Genomic DNA, 22,576 nt, shown 5'->3' with positions numbered 1-22,576 from the left:
TGAAATGGAGATACTTGTGATGCTTTGGATGTCTGAGATTGTGGAAGTTTGCATCTTGTAAATCCAAGGAGGTCATGTAATCTCCGCTGTTCAGTAGGGGGATAATGTTGAAAAGAGCAATCATACCGAAAGATTGTTTGCACAGAAATTGTTCTGTTTCCTAAGGACTAGGATGGATCTTCACTCTCCTGAATTCTTTTCTACAAGGAAAAAGCGGGAATAGATACCCATGCCCTTCTGGGAACAAGGAACATTTTCTATTGGACCTGTGGCCAGAATTATTAGAGTTTCTTTCTTCAGGTGAAGACAAGGTGGGTGCGCCTCCTTTGGAGAATTGCTTGGTGGTGTCTGCACAAACTAAGTTGTGTTTGTAGCTTACTAAGTCCAACACCCATTTGTCCGATGTTATCTTCTTCCATTGGGGGAGGGAGTTGGAAATATTCATGACCACAGGGTGGAAGGAGCGGATGGAGCCGATACCTGGTCCAGGTCACTATTTGCAACCTGTATCGTGACTGGGGGAGGAGGGGGGTTGTGCTTCTGCCGCACGCCTTCCTTGTTGTAGGCGGCTGAGAGTGGTTGGCTGTAGGCCTGATGGTAGGCGAGCATGTATTGCGATTGGTAATGCTGAGGTCGCTGAAAGCATTTTCTGTAGGTAGAGAAACCTCTCCCTCTATCCCCGCGAATGGGCAACTTCTTAACCTGGAGAGTGCCAAGAGACCTAGAGTTGCGAGTGTCTGTCTTTTTAGCCAATAAGGCATCATCAATATGTTTTCTGAACAATGTTTTGCAGTCCTAGACCATGTCCAGGATCTTCAATTCAATCTACGGTTTAAAAGAGGTAACCTTGAGCCATCCTTGGGGTCTAAAAAGTGCTGTTCCGGTCAACTGACATAAACCTGTGGAGGCGTTGTCAAGAATACCACCTATAATTTCTGAGGCAGTACGTTTGCCTTCCTGTCTTCAGTGATTAAATCAAGCAGACTGCTGACATCTGACAACATCTAGCAGTCATAGCGCCCCGGGATCCCTAGTGAGTTAGCTGCTCGAACGATGACATAAGAGAGAATCTCTTCCCTATGTTGTCCGAGCATCTGCCTTCCTTGTCTGGTGGTGTGAAGATGGGAGCGGAAGGTTTTTTTGAGCGCCTTTAAGCTGATTGTGAGATGGCAGAGTCAGGTTTAGGATGACTGGTGAGACAAGGGCAGGCTCAACCAGACCGACAAGTCTGTAAACAAAATGACATGCATCTGGGCATTCGTCCGTATTACATGCCTATATGGTTTCATCCTCTCATGTGAAATGACCGAATTGCGAAGGGTTCCAATAAACCTGACAAACGTTCATGGATGAGTCCAGGGGAGAGAAAAGGCATGTTCAGTTTGGGGATATACTTCCAGACCTCCTGCAGGTACCAGATTGGGTGAACGAAGAGGGAAGCTCGTGCAGGACGGTGTTAAACAAGTCATTTAAGAAGTGCAAAAACTGTCCCCTCTCAGGTGAACGAATCCAACTGCCCACTAAATGGACATCTTCTGAAAGTAGGCAGTGCAAAAGTTACGGTTCCTTTCCTTTGCTGTTTCAATATTATCAAGCTCCATGGGTGATCCAGAAGGGTCAGAATCCTACTAGCTCGCAATCCACTGAACTAGTTAAAGTGTGTAGTACTAAAAACTCGGTTATAAATGCCAGCAATAACTTGGCCTGAACAGAGGTCTTGATGACATCTGTTGGCTGTATGTTAGTGCCAAGTGACGTAGTTTAAGTTCTCGGAATAGTTCAAGAAAAGATGCTTCATTTTACACCTTACAGTCACCTCAGCCGTGGCCTTAGTGTAAGGCTGTGACAGCACTTTTGAGATAGAGAGATAGGTAGTTTCTTTCTTTAGCTACACAATTAATTAAAAATAATTGCAAAAGAAACACAATACAACTGCAATAAAAGTATATAAAATAAAATATCAAAACACATTTCTGGGATAACTCCCAGTTTTAGGTCTCACTGACACCTCAGGGGGTCACAACATGCATGGTTAGCTTACAGACACAGCAAGCCCTGCACCACGTGCAGAAACACCAAATCACACAGACCTGGAAAATTTCTGTGGAATGTGAGCTCTGAATATGATTGCATCTGGGGTAAATGCTTTATCTGATAGACATCTAGCCACAGATTCCTTAACTTCGAATTCTCCCAGGCCCCAGGCATATATATATTTTTATGCAACTAAAAAAGAATTCCAGGCTGAACCACTCCTGGGTAGGACACCCCACAAGCATAGTAGAAGGGGTGCAGTGGACAGAAGAGCTGCATACTCATACTATCAATGTAGGAGCATCATACGGGGAGACCTTACTTGTTACCAATGCACAAGTATCTCAAGTAGGATCAAAGTCATGTTATCAGTGTGGGAGCATGAGATAGCTGAAATTGTATTTATGTAATCAGTGTACGAACATCAGGGGGTCAGTCATGGTTAATGCCTCTTCTCAATGGCTTATCTTCTCATTCTGGGCTTTTCTTCCTATGTGATCCATGCTAAGCCAATGAGAAAGCGCCTTCATCAAAATGCCCATTACAGAAAGAGACCTGAATACAACCAGCAGTCAAAAGGTTTCAGATCCCAACATGGCCACCTCAAATCTGTATGCTTCTGTAGGTGATGAACTAAGTACTATGAATTGAGGGTTAGTGCTGTTAATACAGTGCTTAGAAGTGAAGGACATATTGTTACTCTAGACCGCTCAGGCTGAGGACCAAGCGTGTGGTAGATGTGCTGCTCAAAGCATAAAATCAAGTACCTGCTGCGTCCTGCACTAGAGGGACATCACTTTTGGCTGGAGTTGAGGTGGTTAGGACCTGCGTGAAAGCTGGAGTGCCGTTGTTCGGGATGACGAGGCCCCTGCCGCCTCCCAAAGTGGCACTGAACAGAGAGTACGACAGGCAGGTGGGCGTGAGCAGGTAAGGAAGGGAAGACAGTGGAGACCTGAGCAGAGTTTGTGGAAAAGATGGAGGCAGTGTTGTAGGCGCATTGTGGGTGGTGATGGCGTCATCGGTGACAGCAGCAGCAGTAGAGACCAGGCAGCCTGGAGAGTGTGGGGAAAAAAAGCAGAAACAAAAGAAAACAGAAAAAAGAAAGAGAACCGGAATGAGAAACCCAAACTGCAAAAGCAAATCAGATGGAATGGAAAAGGCAGTAACAGAAGGAATGAGGAGATAGTAGACTTGCAGGAGCTAAGAAAGCATGCAGGCCCCGTGGGAGAGGAGGCAGCAAAGGTTGCTATGGGTGTGAGAGGCTATAAGTTGTTTTGTAGCAGCATAAATCAACCTCAGAGCTCAGGCACACTGAATAAAATATGGCCTTGCCACACCTGGAATGAAATCACAAGAAATACTATGGGCTCTAGGCAAGCAAGATTGGATCAAATGGGTAGGCTGCTCGCTCAGAATAAATGTGAAATTACCACATTGTGGCAGATAAGGAGTACAGGACCTTGGTTGGTGAAGCTTGTGGAATATTGTGCCACTCACATTCCTGAGTACATTACACTTAATAAAGGAAATTGTAGACCACGAGCAAAGATGCTTGTGTAGAAGACACTTATTTAAGGAAAAGTTGGCGCTCAGCACAGGTCTCTCACTACAAAACGTAAGTTTAGGCTACTTAAGAAAGATCTGTGGAGGTCAGATAACTTGAGATCAGAACAACAGAAGGTCAAGAAGTTTTGCACACTTAAAAAAAAAACACTGTGGGTAACACAAAATGGCAAGGTCAACCAGCACTAAATTGGGAATTGTGGAGCTTGTACCAGCGAAGTTGGAAACCTGGGATGAAGCATGAGAGCTCAGTGAAAATGTTAGTTCGTCTTGGCTTACGATTCTTGTGTTGGTTGGGTATTTTCTTGTACTATAGTAATGTTATGAAACTCGGTCACAGCACAGAGATCTGAAAGGACTTGTGCTGTATTTCTATGAATGAAGTCTGACACTTCTCAATATTATCCCTTCTAGCGGTTGATTCTAACAAAAGAAACATGACTGCTCAAGAGGGAGATAATAGCGGGACAGATCAGCCAAACCTACATTAAAGGTTTTCTTTTATCAACCAAAGGCTTCAGGGAGCACTTGTACACAGAGCATCAATCACTTATTGACACTGGTAAGCAGAATTAGTCTTTGAAGGTCTAGATTGTTGTTTTGGAATGAAGTGTATTAGAAACAAAACTAGAGCTTAAATATTACGATTAACCACCTTGAGCTGGGGTGGAACAAGAGTACTGCTGTTGTTTTGTGAGACGGCCTTGGTACTTTGGTGCCTATATAGATTCTACAGAAGGGCAGAAGGTGCCTTTCTGAACCGCCTTCCTAAGAATTGGTGACCGTCATTATGTGACGTTGCCTTACTCGAATGTGCATGTGAACACTGAAATTTTTGGAATTCTATTTGCTTCTGAACTTCTGTTTGTTTGTTTGGCCTGAAAGGATCTCCCCAACGTAGCTATAGTCTGCACTTTCCCTTAAATATTTTTAACAAGTCCTGAAATCGCTTCCACCCTTGAAAGTCCACCCATGTTTAAAATGGGTTAAGCAAGCCTTCTTTACCCTTGGCTGCTGATACATGAAATAAGTATAAATTTTTCATCTTTGTTAATATATTGTAGCCAATTAATAAGTACAAATAAAATGTTTCTCAACCTGCCGGAGTCAATTCACCTGTCAATTCGCTAGAATGACTTGGGAATCTCTGGTCAGCCAGACCATGTCACCAAACAAGTAAATGTAGGCATCCATGCCCATAATCTGCATGATTGCGGTGTGCATTTTCAGGGTGGTAACGACTACTGCAAAAAGGAGAGCATTTCCAATTTGTGAACTACTCTTAATAAGACAATTGCCAAAACGGGTGCAAATACAATTTACACCAATTTCAACATCTCAGCACCGGTCTAAATGAAACTTGTAAGAGTGAAAATGAAAGGGTTTCCATGGAAGCATGGAACCACCACAGGGGGTCGGTCCTTCTCCTACATCGCCGCCAAGACCTGGAACTCCCTCCCGACCCACCTCCGCCTGACCCAGGACTATCTCGCCTTCAGGAAGCAACTCAAGACCTGGCTGTTCGAGCAGTAGCGGACCCCCCTCCCCCAGCGCCTTGAGACCCTCTGGGTGAGTAGTGCGCTATCTAAATGCTTTGATTGATTGATTGATTGATTGATTCTGCCTGATTTGGTGGGCTGTAATTCTGCCACAAAGGTCTACTACATCTTATTGTGAGAGTAAAAACCATTTGAGGCTTGGAGGGGTTGAGTGTCTAACTATCCACTTTTTGCATTGTCCAGGTCATTCCAATACTTAGGATGGTTCTTCTTCTTCCCCTTACAAGCAGACTATTTTTCCCTCCACAAGTTTCTTACCAGGCTACTCTTGCATGCGCCCAGTTACACACACCATCAAGTATCCTAGTTTTGGAACTATAGTAAGCCATTAATTGATCCCATGGTGGGTTCATTTTAGGCATGTTTTGGCTATATTATCGTATTTAAACAGAATTTGCCTTTTGACATTTTTATTCAGTTTTTTTGCTGCCTTAAACTGTCTTTTATTTAAATGTACCCACTTATTCCTCCGGAGAGGTGTCTTGCCCTCAATATTTTCCCAAACAGAGGGTTTGGGGCTAATGTTCACACTCTAAAATCTGAAAGTCCATACTGTGAAGTCCTTATTTGCATTGAAATTGAAAGGTATACATTTTGCTCCAGGGTAAAGAAGTAAACATGTTTTTTTGTTTTACCAATATGAAAGGATGTCTTAAGCTCTGAATTTAGCAGTCCTTTGTAGTTCAGAGGAGTTCTTACCTCCTGACGTACTCTCGTTGCCCACTGGAGTGCTGGAGCAGCTTCTGTCCATGTTGGAGGACTCTGAGGATAGTCCTCCTGGGCTTCCGGCTCCAGTGTAGTCCATATATTCATCGGTTTCTGTGTCATTGGTGTTTTGGGATGTTTGGAAGGAAGCTGGGGTACCTGATGATGCAGGGCTGGAGACCATGCTGCTACTAAAATGTGACAGATTGTCACTTCGACCTGTGTGTGGAAGAACCTGCAAAGAAATGTCAGTTCATAAGTTCACTTAAAATGTGCAGGCCCATCTCAAACTACACTCAAGGCTCTCCTTGTTCCACAGTGACGAGTCCTCTTAACCGCTCAACTGGCCATTCACCTCCCATGTACTTAAGAGCATCCCCATTGCAATGCCCTCCTCCCTATCTGTGCTCTGGTAAGTTACCGGCCAATAGCATAAAAATTAACACAGAGCTTTAAACAGAGTATGGTACAATGTGTGCACTGTGCAAAATGTGAGGTCTGAAAATCTAACATAAGGCCTTCTTGTGACAGCCGAACATGACGCCTATGGAAATCTTCGGGCCTGGGGAATCTTTTCTTCGGGAGTTATGAAGCTGGTACGTTCAACTGCTTCCCTTCACAAGAGGCAGTTTATGAAGATGTCTCATTTGAAGGTAGTTTAACGGTATCAGACATGTTTGAGACTTGGGATAAAAAGATATGCAGCAGTATCTATTCTGTTCAGAAAGTCTGCTAATAGTTGGACACACAAAGTGAAGGTTGATGTTTATGATCCTAAGCGAACCATACCAGGATTGGATTAGAAGGGCTTTGTGAGCTTCTTCACAGTAATCGGAGAAAGTCTTTTAGGCAGAGGGGACCTTTCCTGCTTATGCCCAAGCTGTAGTTTAGAACATATTAACTAATTTAATTTGAAGTAGGTATACATAAAAGCTATGTGGTGTGCGGTCTTTGCGATGTAGCAAATGTATACCTGTCCAGGCACGCGGTCGAAGTTTTTCCCCAGCATTCTCCTCATGTGCTTACGAGCATGCGAGGTCATCTGGTGCTTGAGAAGGAACGAGAACTGGCAGCTGTCCCGGATACAGTGGAAGTGGCTGTTCACCTGGTTGTATTTACAGCCTGCAACAAACCATGGAAATGTTAGTCTTTGGAGTAGGGGTCGTTGGACCACAGAGAGCTTTCAGTAAACCATCAGTCATCCCACAACCATCTCTGCAATGATATTAGATTCTGAAGGAAAGAAGCCACAACAGTAAAGAATTGTAAAGGGCCGTTCGACGGATGGGCGAAGGGTTAAAGAGCTCCATCAACGGTCAGAATGTTGTAAAGGGCAATGGGTGATAGTTATGGTCTTGCTACTGAAAATCTGCAGGCTGATCAAGGGCCTGGAGTATACTAGCTCAACAGCTGGCTAGTGAAGAGTGCTAGGTTTGCACTACTGGCTCCAGTGGGGAGTACTTTTTATTTTACTTTAAAGGTGTAAATTCAAAACCCTAATTTCTATGGTGAGGGTTCCTCTGGTGTCCTTGTACTTATGTCAGGCCTAGAATTTTATTACAATCCAAAGATTCCTACTCCTCAAAAAACGCTGGGCAGATGGAACCCTGATACTTAACCTACTTTACCTTTCTCCTCGCCTGTGTAAAATGTACCTGTGCACTGAGAGATAACATTCTCGGATTGCAAGATAAATTTCCCACTGATCGAATCCATCCAAGATGAAAGATACATGCAGAATCTTTGTATGCAAGTTTACCTTTTGCTGTATTTTTTTTGTGCACAGTTGAAAATGCATTCAGTATCTTTCTCTACAAGGTTACATTTTGTGATATATAATGACACAGAAGCAGACCTTTTGAGGCAAAGTTTGGAAAGGGTGAAACAATCCAACTTTAAGTTGCAGTTTCTTCCCAAAAGCTTTGTAAAGGCGGTAAGGGAAAAAAAGCTTTACTACTTTGTATACTCCTATTTATAACATCACCATTGTCTCTTTCTCTCCTCATTTCGTGGGGCTTTCCCTCGTTGATCATCTGCTTTGTAGAAGGAACTTGCTAGTGGACGGTTCAGAAAATAATAGAAAGCAAAGCCCTGCTTTCAAGCAATAGATTTTGTCCTTGTGAAGTGCACACTCCTTCGACTACTGGTCTCTACACATGAGCACAGAATCTCCTGTGTAAGGAAATGCATTTGATTTAGGGATCTTTTGCCGTTAATGCAGAACTAGTTTTATGGAGGGCAGGATGCAAGATTCTGGTTAAGAGGTAGTCTAGAATAGGCCTGGGCGGTAAATTCCGTTCCGCTTGCGGAATTTGGGTAATTTCGCGTTCCGCAGAGAACGCGGAATTGCCAAAAATTCTGTGATCCATGGCTTCGCGGAATTATTTGCTTGTTTGTGCATTCAAAATGTGTGTACGCAAGATATTTCTCCCAGAGCAAGCAAACAGCGTTCGCAAACAGGAAAAAAGCATTGCGAATGGGCGGAACAAGCAATTCCGCATGTTCGCAGAACTTTTGCATGCTCGCAGAATTTTTTACCATTTCTCGGAGCTTTGAGTAGCGCGACTACGCAAATTCCGCACACCCCTAATCTAGAAGCCACCCACTGGTTATACTTGGCCCTTTTCCCTCGTGTGTTTTATTGCAAGCCCATTTACTCAGATGTACCTTGCAGTGCTACTTTACACAACACATTGCCCTCGTCCTAAAATGTACTCACCAACAATTTGTTGCAATAATTTTACATTTTTTAACATAAACTCAGTTTTAATCTGTATGGGTGAGTGCCCTCATTGTTTTGTAAAACCGTAAATGCATGAATTATGAGCTATATATGTTTATGGATTATAGCCAAGGCAGAATAAATATTACTCATAGGCCATGATGTCCTGTTTGAGTGAATGCAGTAAATTTTATGATCAGTGAGTGAGCTAATGATTTCCCCGGAGAAGTGTAAGGGCGCCAAAGACCTCCTAGGATCAGTTTGCAGGGACACACACTTTCCTATTAGCTGGTCGGCCCTGCAGGTTCACCTGCGATTGGCTTTTCAGGGTCTGGGGAGCTCTTGATTTTGAAAGTGACTCTTCACCTGTTGCCTTGGCAATGTGTAAACTAACAGTTCTCTTTGTCCTTTCACCTGAAGCACCAAAGGTTGAGTAAATAGCAGCAATGTGGCTGCTGCACCGAAAGAGGAGCCGAGTCTGTTGACGCCTGTTGCCACGGCCACCACTGGCAGCTTATTAATGGCCATGAATAGTTTATGAATCCTGAGCCCAGTGGAGCTTTTCACTTCTTTCCGGCCTTTTGCACTTGATATTTTCGGCTTAGATCAGTCTCTATTAAGATTTGTCGGGGTGCCACCAGCCCACCTTAAGCCAAATGTGGGTTACCTACGGCCCCAGAGAAGAACACAGGGGGTCCTCTCCTGTTCCAGCCCCAGAACCAGTCATTGATATCAAAAATAACCCGCCACCAGTCTAACAGAGAGCGAGGTAACGTCTGAGTCCAGGCAGGTGGGGATGGGCTGCCACATCTTGGTGCTTTACATACACGTTAAATGTCTAATTCATAAACAAAAACCACATCAGTAAAACAATTCGGGCATTAAACATCAGTTGTCAGAAAAGTTGTTGACTAACAATACCATCATCAGAAAAAGTGAAACCCTGCTCAATCCACAATAAACAAACATAAGACCCTGGTTGTGAGTACTGTAACCCCAACTGTCTTTGTGTTTTTACGATGATCTCTTCATTCCCTTAGTGCTTTATTCTTTGTATGCTTTAAACTTTATTAGAAATATCGATGGAAGATTATTGACCTAGTTGGTCCTAACTCCTAGCCGGCCCACAAGAATGCATTCAACCGAAGTGTACTATTTTTGTGTCTGTTTTAAATAAATAAAAAATCCAACTCTGACCCTCACTTGAACTTGGTGCACAGAGCTCATTAATCAATGTCCAAGTATAGAGGTAGAAAAAGTCGACCCCCAATTCCCTCACTCCCCGAACCAACAAATTATGAAATGTAGCATATGTAGGAATCCCAAAAGTGCTTATACCACCCCTTAAATGTGCCCCCCTTTCTAAAACGTTGCTGTTTACTCATTGTGTTAATGCCTTGGGCTAAACATAAACAGCCTGGGCTCAAGGATTATTTTGATGATGAATCCACAACCAAGATCATGTTTGGGAGACCACTTAAAAAACATAAGAGTTGGTCAGCATAAAATCTGAGTTTTATTTTTACGTTACAATGAACATCCAGCTATACGCCGCACACCACGTTCTAGTTCTGCACTCTACTCGAACCCGGGTACCACATAATCCTTGTCCGAACTGACACTCTTGTTATTACCATGTAAATTTGGTCACAAATCCATTTTTGTTGTTGTTGGATACTTGGCAACCAAGTCAGGCATCCCTTAAGCTGATCAGAAATGCTGTTTGTCTACAATGGAAATTCCGAGTTTTATTCATTTGTTTTTGAGTCCTAATTTATTGTGTTGGCATCTTAGCACGTTTAGCAACTCCCTCATTATTACATTAAGTGACTTAAGAAAGTTACCTAATGTAGTAATGAATTGGCAAGGTATGAAGAAAATTCTGTCTTAGCTTTTAGTTTTTTAAAAACTTTTACATGTAATCTTGCTGCCTTCATGTGGCCAGGTGTAGCGATGGCAGTGTCCTGGATGCCAAAAGAGCAAGCCAGGGGTAGCAGCTGCTAGCCATTGATACCGCTCATTAAATTCCATGATGCCAGTCACGCCCAGGTGAGATGGACAGCGAGACCCATCTATGGGAAAGATAGAGCTATAGTCTAGGGAAGATGGTGGGTCGGGGGTCTTGGGAACCCCAATTATTGATGGCCAGTGTCACTGTGAAGGTTCCCCGGGGTGACCGATTCCACACAGTGATTTCTAGCTATGGAGGCAGAGATGTGACAGAAGGTGATGTAATAGGAGGCCTAGATGAACAGCCAGACCCAGCTATGCAGAATGGCACAGCAAGTCCCAGTATGGAGTAAAGATGAACAGCAATGCCCAGCTGGGTGCTGAAGGACAAGGCAGTGTATGTGAAGGAGCAGAGAAGTACAGCAAGGTATACCGACGGGGGGCACACAGTTATAGTGAGGCCTAATACGAGGGGGCACAGATACAACGCACATTACCTGCTCTACCACATTCCTCACGTTTTGTGAAGTATTTGAACCCGTTAGCAGCTCTACGCTCCGCCTTCTCGTGCTTCTTGACGTGCCATGGCAGCTTGGTTGTGATATTAGTAACGAAGTAGCACCCATGCCGCAGGCAATGGTAATGTCCCCGCATCCTGAATTCACAATGCTACAAGGGAAGAAGAGAACGGTAATTTAGCAGATTCCACTGGAGGGTACAACGTGCCACAGAAACACCCATTTTCCCTTATATGAATGGATTCTTGGGGAGTCCGGGTATTCAGCTCTTTTCCTGTCCCCAGGCTATCCAGTGATCCAGACACCCTGCACAGACATCAGGTCATACTAGGAAACAGACACTCTGATCCACTACCTAAGACATCCTCAGATCCAGGCACCCTGCTCACTCGATAAATCATTGATCTGCAAGGAGTCCTGTGAGGAGGAACCTGCTCCAACTTCGGCTCACCCTCGAAGTAACCAATCACCCTACTTGAAATCATTCACTTGCAAAGCATCCTGGGTGCTAGCCACCATGCAATCACGTTAAATCGCTCACTTGCAGAGCGTCAAGGTGCTACAAAAGACTCCCACACTGTGAAGCCCAATCATCCACCTGAAACCTCCACCATGCACACCTCCCCACTCCGCAGTTTTATGAACATGTATTTTCCCAAGTGCATCTGAAGCCCCATAAACCGAAACGTGCACGCCACACTTTTAACCTTCGCCATCCATCCTTCTCATAACTCGCTCACCTGGTTCGGACATAGGCACTGCAAGGAATAATATGCAAACTGGTCCCTGACGTTCACAAGGCTGTTGTTGGGGTTGATGTGATCCAAGCAGTGGGACTCTGCCTTGCCCGAGGTCTTGCACACATACTTGCAGTTGCCAAAAAGACAATGGAAGTGGAACTTGTTGGCATATTTGCAGTCCGTCGCCAGGCATGGGTCACTGTATCAGGAGAAAAGGGTTGTAGTAATAACTGATCACAACTTTCACTGCATGCAACCTGTTACCCACCCTACTCTGCACTCTGAAATAATCCAAATTCTATTTATTACATTCCCTTTTCCACCAGTTGGCCTTCCTGTGTGTTTGCCACTATTTTTTGATATCCACTGACTCCTCGAACCTAATCTTTGAGGACCTGTAGGTCCAATAAGTCCACCCCTTAGGAAACTTTGGTTTTTTAATCATCTCCCTGATGCCTAGAGCTTGACTGCACCACATCTCTTCCTTACACACAGCCTGATTCTGGTTCCTAGAGTGGGCCTCACAGGAGTGACTACCAATAAAAGCCTCAGTGGATATTATCTTTGACAGCACACTGGAACTCAAGTGATGTCTGGTACTCTGAAAAGACTTCTTTCAAATAACTATAACAAGACCCGCTCTGCATATTGAATATGTTGTCCAGTTCAGGAGGTCGTTTCTCTAGCCTGAGGGTTTGGTGGGAGGATGGGTTCTAAAGGACACTTAAATTCCAAAAAGGAATCAACACAGTACAAGAGTAGGGCTCATCCTATGACATGTGGCGAGGAATGGTGGAATTGCCAGTATCATTGGGAACAAAACATTGCATACTTGCATTGTTGGTTTTCCGGCATTAATAATTTCCATGCTGTGGAATGTTACACAGCACATAATTGCTAGGAAGACATACCTTTGGAAGGTTTCTGGAAGTTGCTAACTGCCCTCAGAAAATCCTGCAGGAAATGCAGACATTGCTGGAAGAAACCTTGCATTGATAAAACCTGGATCCTGCAGACAGTCTGCTTATTATCTCCAGCCTATATTTATACAGGATCTACTGAAGTCACTAGATCTTTCAGCAACCACTTGTTGATATCGGGGGGGGGGGGGGGTGCAGTTTCAACAGATAGGAGCCAGATCTTTGAGAGAATCTTGTTCGACTTCCTTTCATTATCCCAATTCTCCTAGTACATGATGCACGCCTTATCATTCATAAGTTGGACCTTGAAGTCTACTGCGAAATCTTCACTGAGTTCTAGCAGGGCCTCACATCAGTGGAGTGGATTATCCCTGAGGGAAGATGAACATGAGGAAGACAAGTGATTCAACTAGGACAAAGGCTGTCTGTAGAGGCTGGACATGGAGCATGCAACACAAGTTAAGAGTGTGGCACAGGTTGGGTGTTGCTTTCTTCACATGCTGAATGAATTTGAATCTTTGTAGCTCTCTTATGCTGCCATGATGGTGTTGGTTTCCTCATTTTCCCACTAAACGTTGAAGTTCCTGGCAGAAGGAGTTTAACAATTTCAGGAAGGCAGACGTCCTCAGAAAAGTTGGGGGTGAAGTCAAGAGGGCAATGTAGTGCCACTATGACTTGCTATGACTGAGCTTCAACTGAGCATTTCATGGCCATTGTTGGCTTACTGAACCACGAGGAAACCAGAGTCCATTAGTAAAGAGCTGTTTTGTGATAAGGAGGAACTTCTTATCCAGTTCTTTATACTTCGTTTTTGGTGAAGATGTGAAATCCTCTAGTATTTGTATTTATGTTGTCTAGGTGCCTGAAATGCTGATTCGGCCTAAGTTGTGGGTAGAAATGAGCTTTGAGGTCAGAATACTTCTGCTTGCAGCTGAGAGGTCACAGTCAATGGCCTATATGATAGATCACTCAGGCAAGATAGAGAAGTAATGTGAATCTGCTTATAGGCAACTTTACGCATGGGTTCATGACCTGTAGGTGGAGGAGGGCAGAACAGCAGCGATGTTAATGAATTTTTGTTTGTGCGAAGGATGACATGCTGACTAGGATAGAGACTAAGCCATAGAGGGTGTATAGTATGTGGTTTGTATATGCTACACTGTTATTTGCTGATCACGTGATCCTTACCAGGTGGTGGTGACCCGAATGGCTGATAACCAAATACAGCTTTTCTTGAGCCCTGTGTAGAATGGGGGTTTGGAAAAACTTTGCCTTAAGAGAAACAAAATATCTATGCTCATTGCAGAACAATGCTATCACAGAAGTGGGATCTCTCTTGACAGTTGTTAAAATGGTGGACTTGTTTACGAAGTTACCATAAGACGTTCTTGAATTCTAAGCACTTATTCAGGAGCTATCACAAGTTATGTTAAAACTACAGATGTTGTTCCAAAGAAAGGGTAGTACAAAGGGTGCGTTATCAGTCTGCCATATTGCAAGGCTAGACTGTGTGCTACAAGCAGGGCTCTTCCTGTCAGTAGTTTGCTATTATGAGCTAGTTGATCACAGCTTATGTTGTGGTGTTCTCTATCCTTTAACTGCTCTCATGGCATTCAGTAGTGATTGCTTTTTGAATTGGTACTTTCACAATTGCCTCCAGTCGCGTGTTTCTTGTATGCAGCAATCGGATCATTAAGACAGTCACCCCTACAATTCCCTACAGTGCAGAAGATGGTCAACTACCTTCTCTGACATGTGGCAGTGCCAGGTCCACTGTAGGCCTCAGTAAAGCAATTTCGGGATTTGTAACTTATTCTCACACCACAACTGAGCTTGTAATGCCTTTTGCTGAAATCACCAGGCACTTTTCAGCTGTCCCAGAAGTATGCAGGGACGTTTGCACCAGCGGAGAGCCAATGACACCAAGTACTTAGAGTGTGGGGTTCAGCAGGGTGCCTCAGACTCTACACTCCTCTAGTCAGCAGCCATGCCCAACATGAGATTATGACAAAGATGTTACTCCATGCAAGTGTGCAAAGCTCGATATGTCTGCAGAGAGTCTTGGTGAATATTTGTTTTCTTTTTGAGCATAGGCGTTTCGTAGCGTAAGCTCTTTAGGAAAAATGCTCTTTAAGAGCAGGTTGAGAGCAAAATGCAGTCAGCATGTGAGAAATGATTATAATGCCCATCATAAATTTGAGATGCTGGGCAGGGGGTGGCAAACATAGATGTGTGTGTATATCTCCCACTCACGGAGGCAGAGGTCGGAAGAATCTGTAGCCCTCATTGCAGGACCTCATCCACCATCAGCCATCGATCAGATTAGCACTAGTGTTGGTGTTTGGAACTTAATTTCTTCATTTAAATTACTGTTCAGGGAAGGTCGACCAAAGAAAGGCAGCACAGCCCTGGCATAGCCCACCGTTGTTTAAATTGTGTCCTTAGCCCCATGCAGCTCACCTATAAAGAGAACCTGGTTGTTTGAGGCCAATTGGGGTGACTAGAAAGTATTAAGGGCTAAACATAGAGAGAATTACCTCCCGCTACATTCACCTTGATGCAAGATACTCTCTCTGCTCACTGTGATTGCTTCTATCGTACTTTGTTTTGGTATTTCTGCAAGACTACAGTGTCTGCTTTGAAGCAGCTGTTTAGCAGCATGTTATGAATGTATGAACCAACTAAACATACATGATTCTAATTCCATATTTCTATATAAAACGTCTCCCTCCTGAATCCGAGTCCCCATACAATATCACTCCCTGAAAAGTTTTCTACTCACTTCTCCTGGAATTGAAGGAATCCGGGCTTCACCTGGGGCTTGGCATTCTCTAGTGAAGTTGTCGCCAAAGGAGATGCTACCGGAATGGACATTGATGAAGGAATCTGCGCCATCTGTGGTAATGATGCTGCTAACTGCTTCCAGGCCAGGAGCGTAGGAGTGGAAGGCAAGGGTGCCTGGCTTTGGTTGGGCACATCCTGGGTAGATGCTGCTGAAAAAGTGATTGAAGGAGGAGAAGGAGGCAGGGATGCCTTGGAGTCCATGGAGGTTGGACACATTGATCCTGTACTGCCATCTGTTCGGAAGTGGAAGCTGAAAAGGAAACAAACGCTAGAATTAGGAAGCTAGGCCTGGTGAGAATGTTCAGAAAAAAATGGAGGGTAGCAGGTGGTGTATGATCCGAGATCTCACCGGAAGGACCTGTGTTTTAGACAGATTATGGCAGTACCATCTCTCTGAAAAGATGGCAATAGAAGTGCCTAAAATTATTGGGAATGACAATGAGGGAGAACAGTCAGCACTGGGTGTTCTACTGGGTGTCTGTGCAAGAGGAGACAAAAGTCAGGAGGAAGTGCTGTGCAGGCACTTCTCCCAGAAGACCAATCCGGAGAGGATGCTCTGCAAGGTCTACGTCCACGAGGAAGGTGAATACCACCCATTGAAAATAAGAAGGTGGTACACAAGGGTATGCCAGAGAGCTCTGTACTGTCTCCCAGCATGAGGTTTGGGGTTCAGGAGGCTCCCTCTGTAAGGTGTCTTTTAGAGGAGGAGATCGGGGTCCCATTTGAAGGACTTTTCATATGGGGGACTGTTTTGAACTAATGAAGTATTGCATTCCTCAATGTGACATATGAGAAACAACCCTCTCTCTGGTGCCTCTTCAGAGTTTCTCTGTAGGAGGGAGCTTAAGGGTATCTACCCAGCATGACTGCTAAGAAGAGTATTGTGCAGGGGTCTTTTAATTGGTGACTGAGTTTCGGAGGATTCTCTCTGCAGTGGCCCTCCATGAGGAGATTAAGAGCCCCCTCCACGGTGTGCTTCTCTCGGGGTGGGGTCTGGGGCCTCATTTGCAGACTGTTTTCCTGCGAGGAAGGCAAGGATTCCTCTTTTCGAAGTGTCTCTCAAAGTAGAATAGAACTCAGAAGTTCCTTCTTAGGGGCGTCTGTCAGGAGTTACAAAAGCCCCTTTTTCCAGAGTATTTTCCCAGAAGAGAAGCCAGATGGCCGTTTTTTTCTGTTCTCTTCAAGAAGCAAGTAAGAAGGCCAGTCTGCAGGGCGATTTCCAGAAAGGGGGGTCAGTTGTCCCTTCTATAGGGTGCCTCTCCTGGTGTTAGCCTGTAGACCTTTCTGTTGGGGTTCTCTCTGGTAGTGGGGTATAGTTCAGAGTATCAATCCAAGAGAGGGCGAGTTCAGGAGTTCATACTCTCAACGGGTCTCTTCAGGAAAGCAGCAAAGTGCACGCTCCACTGCAGAGGGATCCACAGGGGGAAGTGCTGTGGAGTCTTTCATGGATCGCAGGGGGTGGTTTACATACATGGCCACAGCAGAGAAGACTTCTCAGCAGCTCACTAGCGAACTCTCATAGATATGAGAAAAAAATATAATTGGAATGAAGTGATTTCTGTCTCAGGCATTAATCTGAGACCAGGCTAGGCTTGGGCTGCGTGCATTGCATGCTGGCTCATATGCCTGGTGGCTGCTACACTCTGTGATCCTTCTTGTCTTTCCACAACCACCAGTGCAGTGTGTGTAAATGTGCAATAGGTCCCTGTGCCCTGCAATTGGGATGTGCGGGTGAGCCCCTCAAGTGTGGCCACTGTCCTTAGTAAAGTATGGGCCCACTGTACTGTGGTCCTGGCACCCTATGTGCAGCATGTACCCGTGTACAGAAGTGTGGAGAAGTGTGGCTCAATGGTTAGAGCTGCAGACCCTGATGCAGAGGTCTAGCCCGGGACCAGGGTTCAATTCCCGCCTCGGCGGGTCTTGGGCTCAATTTCCTCGGACCTGATAATTCTCGCCTCGGTGCCTATTCTAATCATGGGTCCCACTCTGCAACTCTGGGCAATAGATTGCTTAATCGCCACAACGGCCCCAACAGCGCTGGGATGCCTGGCTTCACCTTGGGGGTGCCCAGGAGTGGGCATTTCACAGGGAAAGCCAGGAAGGGTTCCACAGCAGTATGCGTACAGCGCCAAAACACCTCAGGGTATAAGTGCGCTATACAAATGTAAATGTCATGGTACTTATAAAGCGCACTGTCACCAGACGTCACCTTGCAGTGTCGCCTATTAGGCTTCCTGGTGCTGATACTCATACGGCTGTGGCTTTCCCTGTGAAGTGTCCACTCCTCAGCACTCCCAGGGTGAAGCCAGGCATCCTTAGCGCTGTTTGCTTGCAGTCAGTTACCTTCATTTTCATTTTTCCACATTCATTTTGTTTTATACCACCCCGGTGCTGGGATTGTGATTAAGGTAAACAAATTGTCAATACCAGGACAGTAGTGTGCATGAAGTATCCCTAAGCATGCTAGAGATTACATCTTTTTTTCACATTCCAAGCATTTGTGTTTTTTTTTGCATTTTGATGCAATTCAAACCCTTGTGTAAGCTGGGGGTTTTCTCAGCGATCAAAATTCTGAGTTGCGTAATTAGCACTCCCACCTATTATTCCCTGACACATCTCAGCAGGTTAAACCTACCGAAATCTATTCGTAGCGTTTTAAATGTATTTGTAGTGTGTGTGTGAGGTGAGGGGGAACAAACAGAAAGAAAAGCAAAACGTACAACATTCCATGCCTAAAATGACGTTCCCACGTGTTCTGCCTCATTGTGAAGTTAAAACCTGGAAATGATGGTGTAAAACCCTTACCTCAAACTGGCCAACTTGTAACCGCTACCTGGTGAATTATTCCCCAGCTCGTCACAATTTTCTCTGTTGATTATTTTCTACGGATAATTTAATTGCCATTTTGAATCATTTCTTTCTTGTGTTTCACCCCAACTTTTATATTTGTACAAAGTGTTGAGATTATTAGAAATCTTTAAAAAGAATATATCATCCATACTACGAAGTTTAATAAGTGAAGAGAATGTTACAGTTCCGAGAAAACACCAGGTGTGTAATAAAAAAAAATGACCCAATGCTTAAATAAATATCATAATCAACGTGATGTGGGGGGGGGGGTTTATCTTGGCTTTTGCAAATCTAACAAAATGTTATTAACATCGAGCGACATCAAGTCATGTTTACTTTTCCGTCCCAGAGAAACTGCGTATGGGATCTGAGAACGTCGGTCAGGGACTCAACTAGGGGCAGCAGATGTGTTATCGCCATTATTTGGTGTGATATACCAGCACGTGGGCAATACATATAGCAAAGCAATCCATCCCACTATTCTTTCACCCAGCCCCAGTCGGCACAAGGGTTGCAAGCATGTAGGCCTATTCTAGAGAGTCACATTTATTTTCCCTCTTTTAACACTACAGCTCCAGTGGAGAGTTAAGGGCCATTTTAGTGGAGGAAATCATTGAAAGTAGAAAAGTATTTCTAGCATGACCTAATATAAATTCGAACTGATCTAACCGGACCAAGCTGGAATATATGTCTGGAGTCCAGCAGCTATGATTTTGCCAAAGATGTTGATTTGATGTTTATAAGTGACACTGTCCAGCAGGAAGAGCATTTCTTAGGTGGTTTATCCGGTGTGACTAAAGTAATTATGAATGCCTCACTCAAGTTGGGTGGCATGAAGCCCTTTTCCTTCACCTCTTTAGATATCACTAGGAGGTGGAAACGTATATGTCTCCATATTTATTGTAAAATGAAGCTGTGAGGCCATCCCCAACCTAGGGCCTTACCTCCAGCAGTAAAAGTAATTGCCTCCTTCACTTCATGGTCCTCTAGCCAGTCCAGCGTAGCCGTGTCAAGGTAAGTATTGATTTTTACTGCAGAGACCTCCTCTTGCGATTCATACAATTGGGCAGAATAGCCAAGACCACCAGGGCTGACCTATCTCACCACAGGTTCCCTTAAATTCGAATACCTCTTGGTGGGACCACCTTTGGATTTTTGATCTAGCCAGAGTACTTCCTGGTCTCTCAACCTCCCCATATTGCTGAGCCGTAACAATTTTGTTCAAATGTTTGACCTTTCTTCCTCCTCCTCCAGACACTCTAGTGGTTTTTTATTAAGCTTTCAAAGGGGTTCTGTCTATTGTATCACAATATACTCCTCGCCTATATTTCTTACTTCATGTTTATTTTCTCTTAAGGGCGTGCAGATCACCTGGACTCCAGATTTTTTCACTATACATATCTCTTATGTTTGTATTAAAGGCCTCCCACTCTATCCCCCACATTTATTTTTAAATATTCTGAAAATATCTTCAATGGACAGCTTAATCTTTTTCCTGAATCCATCTCTTAGGGCCTTAGTTTGGAAAAGCCAAGTCTGGGCTTTGTTGGCATCAGAAGAAAAAACTAATGTAAGTGACTGGGTAGTGGCCATACAACATGCTTGATTTGAACTCGGTTGTCTGACTTACATATATGGACTGCATTTATGGAGCGAGTGTGCATCTCGGTGTCGGGTACCAGGGAATAATTTGTAAAGGCTATACAATTGGGGTTTCTCTGGTGCCAGGAGTCTACAAGTTTGTATTGAGCAAATAATTGCGTGTAAGAGTGACTGTGGTGTTTCTGGCGGTGGCCTAGCACTACAGGAAGACTGAGTGCGGTATTAAGGACAGTGCTAAATGCGATTCCTCGTATGCAGGCAAGACCCTCGCATGCCACCGCTGCCACACCTGCAATGAAGCTCATGTTTGCTGTATTGGGGCTGTATGCCTTGATGAACCTCCCATACTTATTAAGTATTAAACCTTCCGGTATTAAGTATCCCTACTTTACCTGGCTGATTCTTGTTTACCAAGGGTTGCACAGGTGTTTGCATGGTGTTGTGCAATTGTGTGTTATGCCTGCAGGCTTTTAAAGCAGTAATTAAGTAGACTAAGTTATTTGTGTTGCATTACTTTGCAGCACATGCAGAACCTTAATAAATAACCCCCTGGGTCTTTACACTTTACTTGAAAAGAGCAACTACTTCCAGAAGTCAGATCATCCCTAATCCAATATGGTGGCTTCACCCATGACAACAAAGGGACATTGCCCACGATCATCAGGTGGATAATATTGTGCATATCCAAGGCCTCCGACACAAGATGTCACCCTCCTCTGCGATTTCAAGCTCATCTCACCTCATCTGAGGCAAAGATGCTCATTGTAGACATTTGTTGTGCAGCAATTTATGCTACCCCACATTCCTTTTATAAGTATTATTCAGTGGGTGCATCTTCCCACAATCGAGCAGCCTTTATACCAAGTAAGTCCTAGATGCCTTATTTGGTTGAAGTCGGGCCTGGCACCTGCTGTTTCTCCCTCTTCGCATTTTAGGTTATGTAGCTCAGAATATAAAATAGTGAGAGTAGCAACGTTAAGGATCAGTTGAGGGAAAAAATCAGCGTAGCTTTGACAGAGGAAGGAAAACTACTTTTTTAGTGATTCTAGTATCTTTAGAGTTTGCTGTCTCTTCTTCACAATATCAGCTGCCATCTCGTTGTTACGTTTATGCAAGGGAGGTAAAACCAGTAGGAACTGAGCTATTATGGATGCTGATGAACAAGCGCTGAAGACCACACATTCTCAGGCAGTTGTGAGAGCAGGAGTGCAAGAGTTAAAAGTATCAAAATCACAATGTCCTTCTCTTTATTTGCATGTACAAGCCTGTACAATATGCTCTTCCAACTTCTACATCTGTAAAGTCCCCCACACATGGACACACTTACTTGGCATGCTTTATAGCCCCATCCATGGTGCTAAAGAGGGCACCACATTCCAGCACAGTGCAGTGGAAATGTGCCTTACGTAGAAAGTCACAACGGGAACTGCAGATATCGCTGGGCCCAAACCTGCAAAACAGGAGAGTATATCACAGCCATGTGCAGGAGTGTGCATGCTTGATAAATGGACGGCTGTGTGTGTGTCTGTAGGGATGTGAATGGGCACAGGTATATACGTTTGCATGAGGATATATGGGCATAGTGCATATAAGCTGTGTTTGAATGTGTTTACTCATACCCAAATAATGAAGTGTGTGTGTTATATGTACAGAGGGGTGAGTGTGTATGTGCAGGATTGTATATGTGCATGCTTGAGGAAATGTATATGCAATAATGTACATCATTATCTCTGTCTGTTCCTTCAATGCCCAATTCTCTATAACCATGCACATTGTTGTACATGAAATTAACCAAACCCATTCGGAGCTGTCCCATTGTGAGTACACGGTTCGTGTGTGGAGATGTCTGTGGCATGTGTGTTCAGGTAAGTGTGTTACCATAGATTATGGGTCCGATTCACAAACTGCATTTTGTGCTACAGTAGTACTACTTGTGCTACAAAATGCAATTCACAAACCTTACTGTTCAGAAATCTGTCAGCATGGTGGATATAGCTGCATTTAGAAGTCTATGTTTTTGTAGTAAAAGTGGGTGGGACAGAATATGAAATACCTACTAGTAAATGCAAGAAATAACAAATATAACCAAGGCTTTGGGAGGGGCATGCCAATACAAACAAAACAAACTCACAAAAGAAGACAATTGCAATTCACAAAATACACTTCTAAAGTTACTACAGCCCTAAAAGTGTTAAAACAGGTGTAGATATAGTCTTGCCCAGCCTTGGAGTAAGTTAAGTACCACACATGGCCAAACACTAAACTGCAACAGGCTTCCATAGAGAATAATGGAACATGGAATTAAAATAATACCTCACAGGAATAACTGTTAAGTTAATTTGCTCAACATTTAAAATTATATATAAGTGCATGTTGATTTTAATGTATTACACATATATATACATATATATATACACATAATTTTATTTTAATAATAAATATAATTTAAAAAAATACATTAAACTTAAAAAAGTGTTTAAATGTAACTTTTAACCAAGTTTAGTAAATATTAACTAAAAATAAAATTGTTAGTATGGGTGATCATTTTTCTTAAATTCTTGATAAAAAA

General features: G+C 43.8%; 1 protein-coding gene across 12 annotated transcripts in view; it reads right to left on the bottom strand.

The window, feature by feature from the left end:
* The window catches only part of CASZ1 (castor zinc finger 1), a 197,562-nt gene that overhangs the window by 14,319 nt on the left and 160,667 nt on the right, over nt 1–22,576 (bottom strand). For 5 of the 12 annotated variants that reach the window (XM_086921326.1, XM_086921329.1, XM_086921331.1 and 2 more), the window contains 7 exons: nt 21,335–21,457; nt 15,494–15,805; nt 11,792–11,990; nt 11,031–11,202; nt 6,835–6,983; nt 5,856–6,096; nt 2,802–3,086 (listed from right to left, as the gene is read on the bottom strand). In XM_086921326.1, coding sequence (XP_086777452.1) covers nt 2,802–3,086; nt 5,856–6,096; nt 6,835–6,983; nt 11,031–11,202; nt 11,792–11,990; nt 15,494–15,805; nt 21,335–21,457 — 1,481 coding nt within the window. Of the gene's footprint in view, nt 1–2,801; nt 3,087–5,855; nt 6,097–6,834; nt 6,984–11,030; nt 11,203–11,791; nt 11,991–15,489; nt 15,806–21,334; nt 21,458–22,576 lie in introns of those variants that run through there. The other 7 variants (XM_086921333.1, XM_086921335.1, XM_086921337.1 and 4 more) reach the window with 4 other exon arrangements.

This window comes from Lissotriton vulgaris, chromosome 5, assembly GCF_964263255.1.
Source record: "Lissotriton vulgaris chromosome 5, aLisVul1.2, whole genome shotgun sequence".
Lineage (NCBI taxonomy): Eukaryota > Metazoa > Chordata > Amphibia > Caudata > Salamandridae > Lissotriton > Lissotriton vulgaris.
The sequence above is the reverse complement of the archived record's forward strand: the minus strand, read 5'-3'. Positions and strand labels throughout refer to the sequence as shown.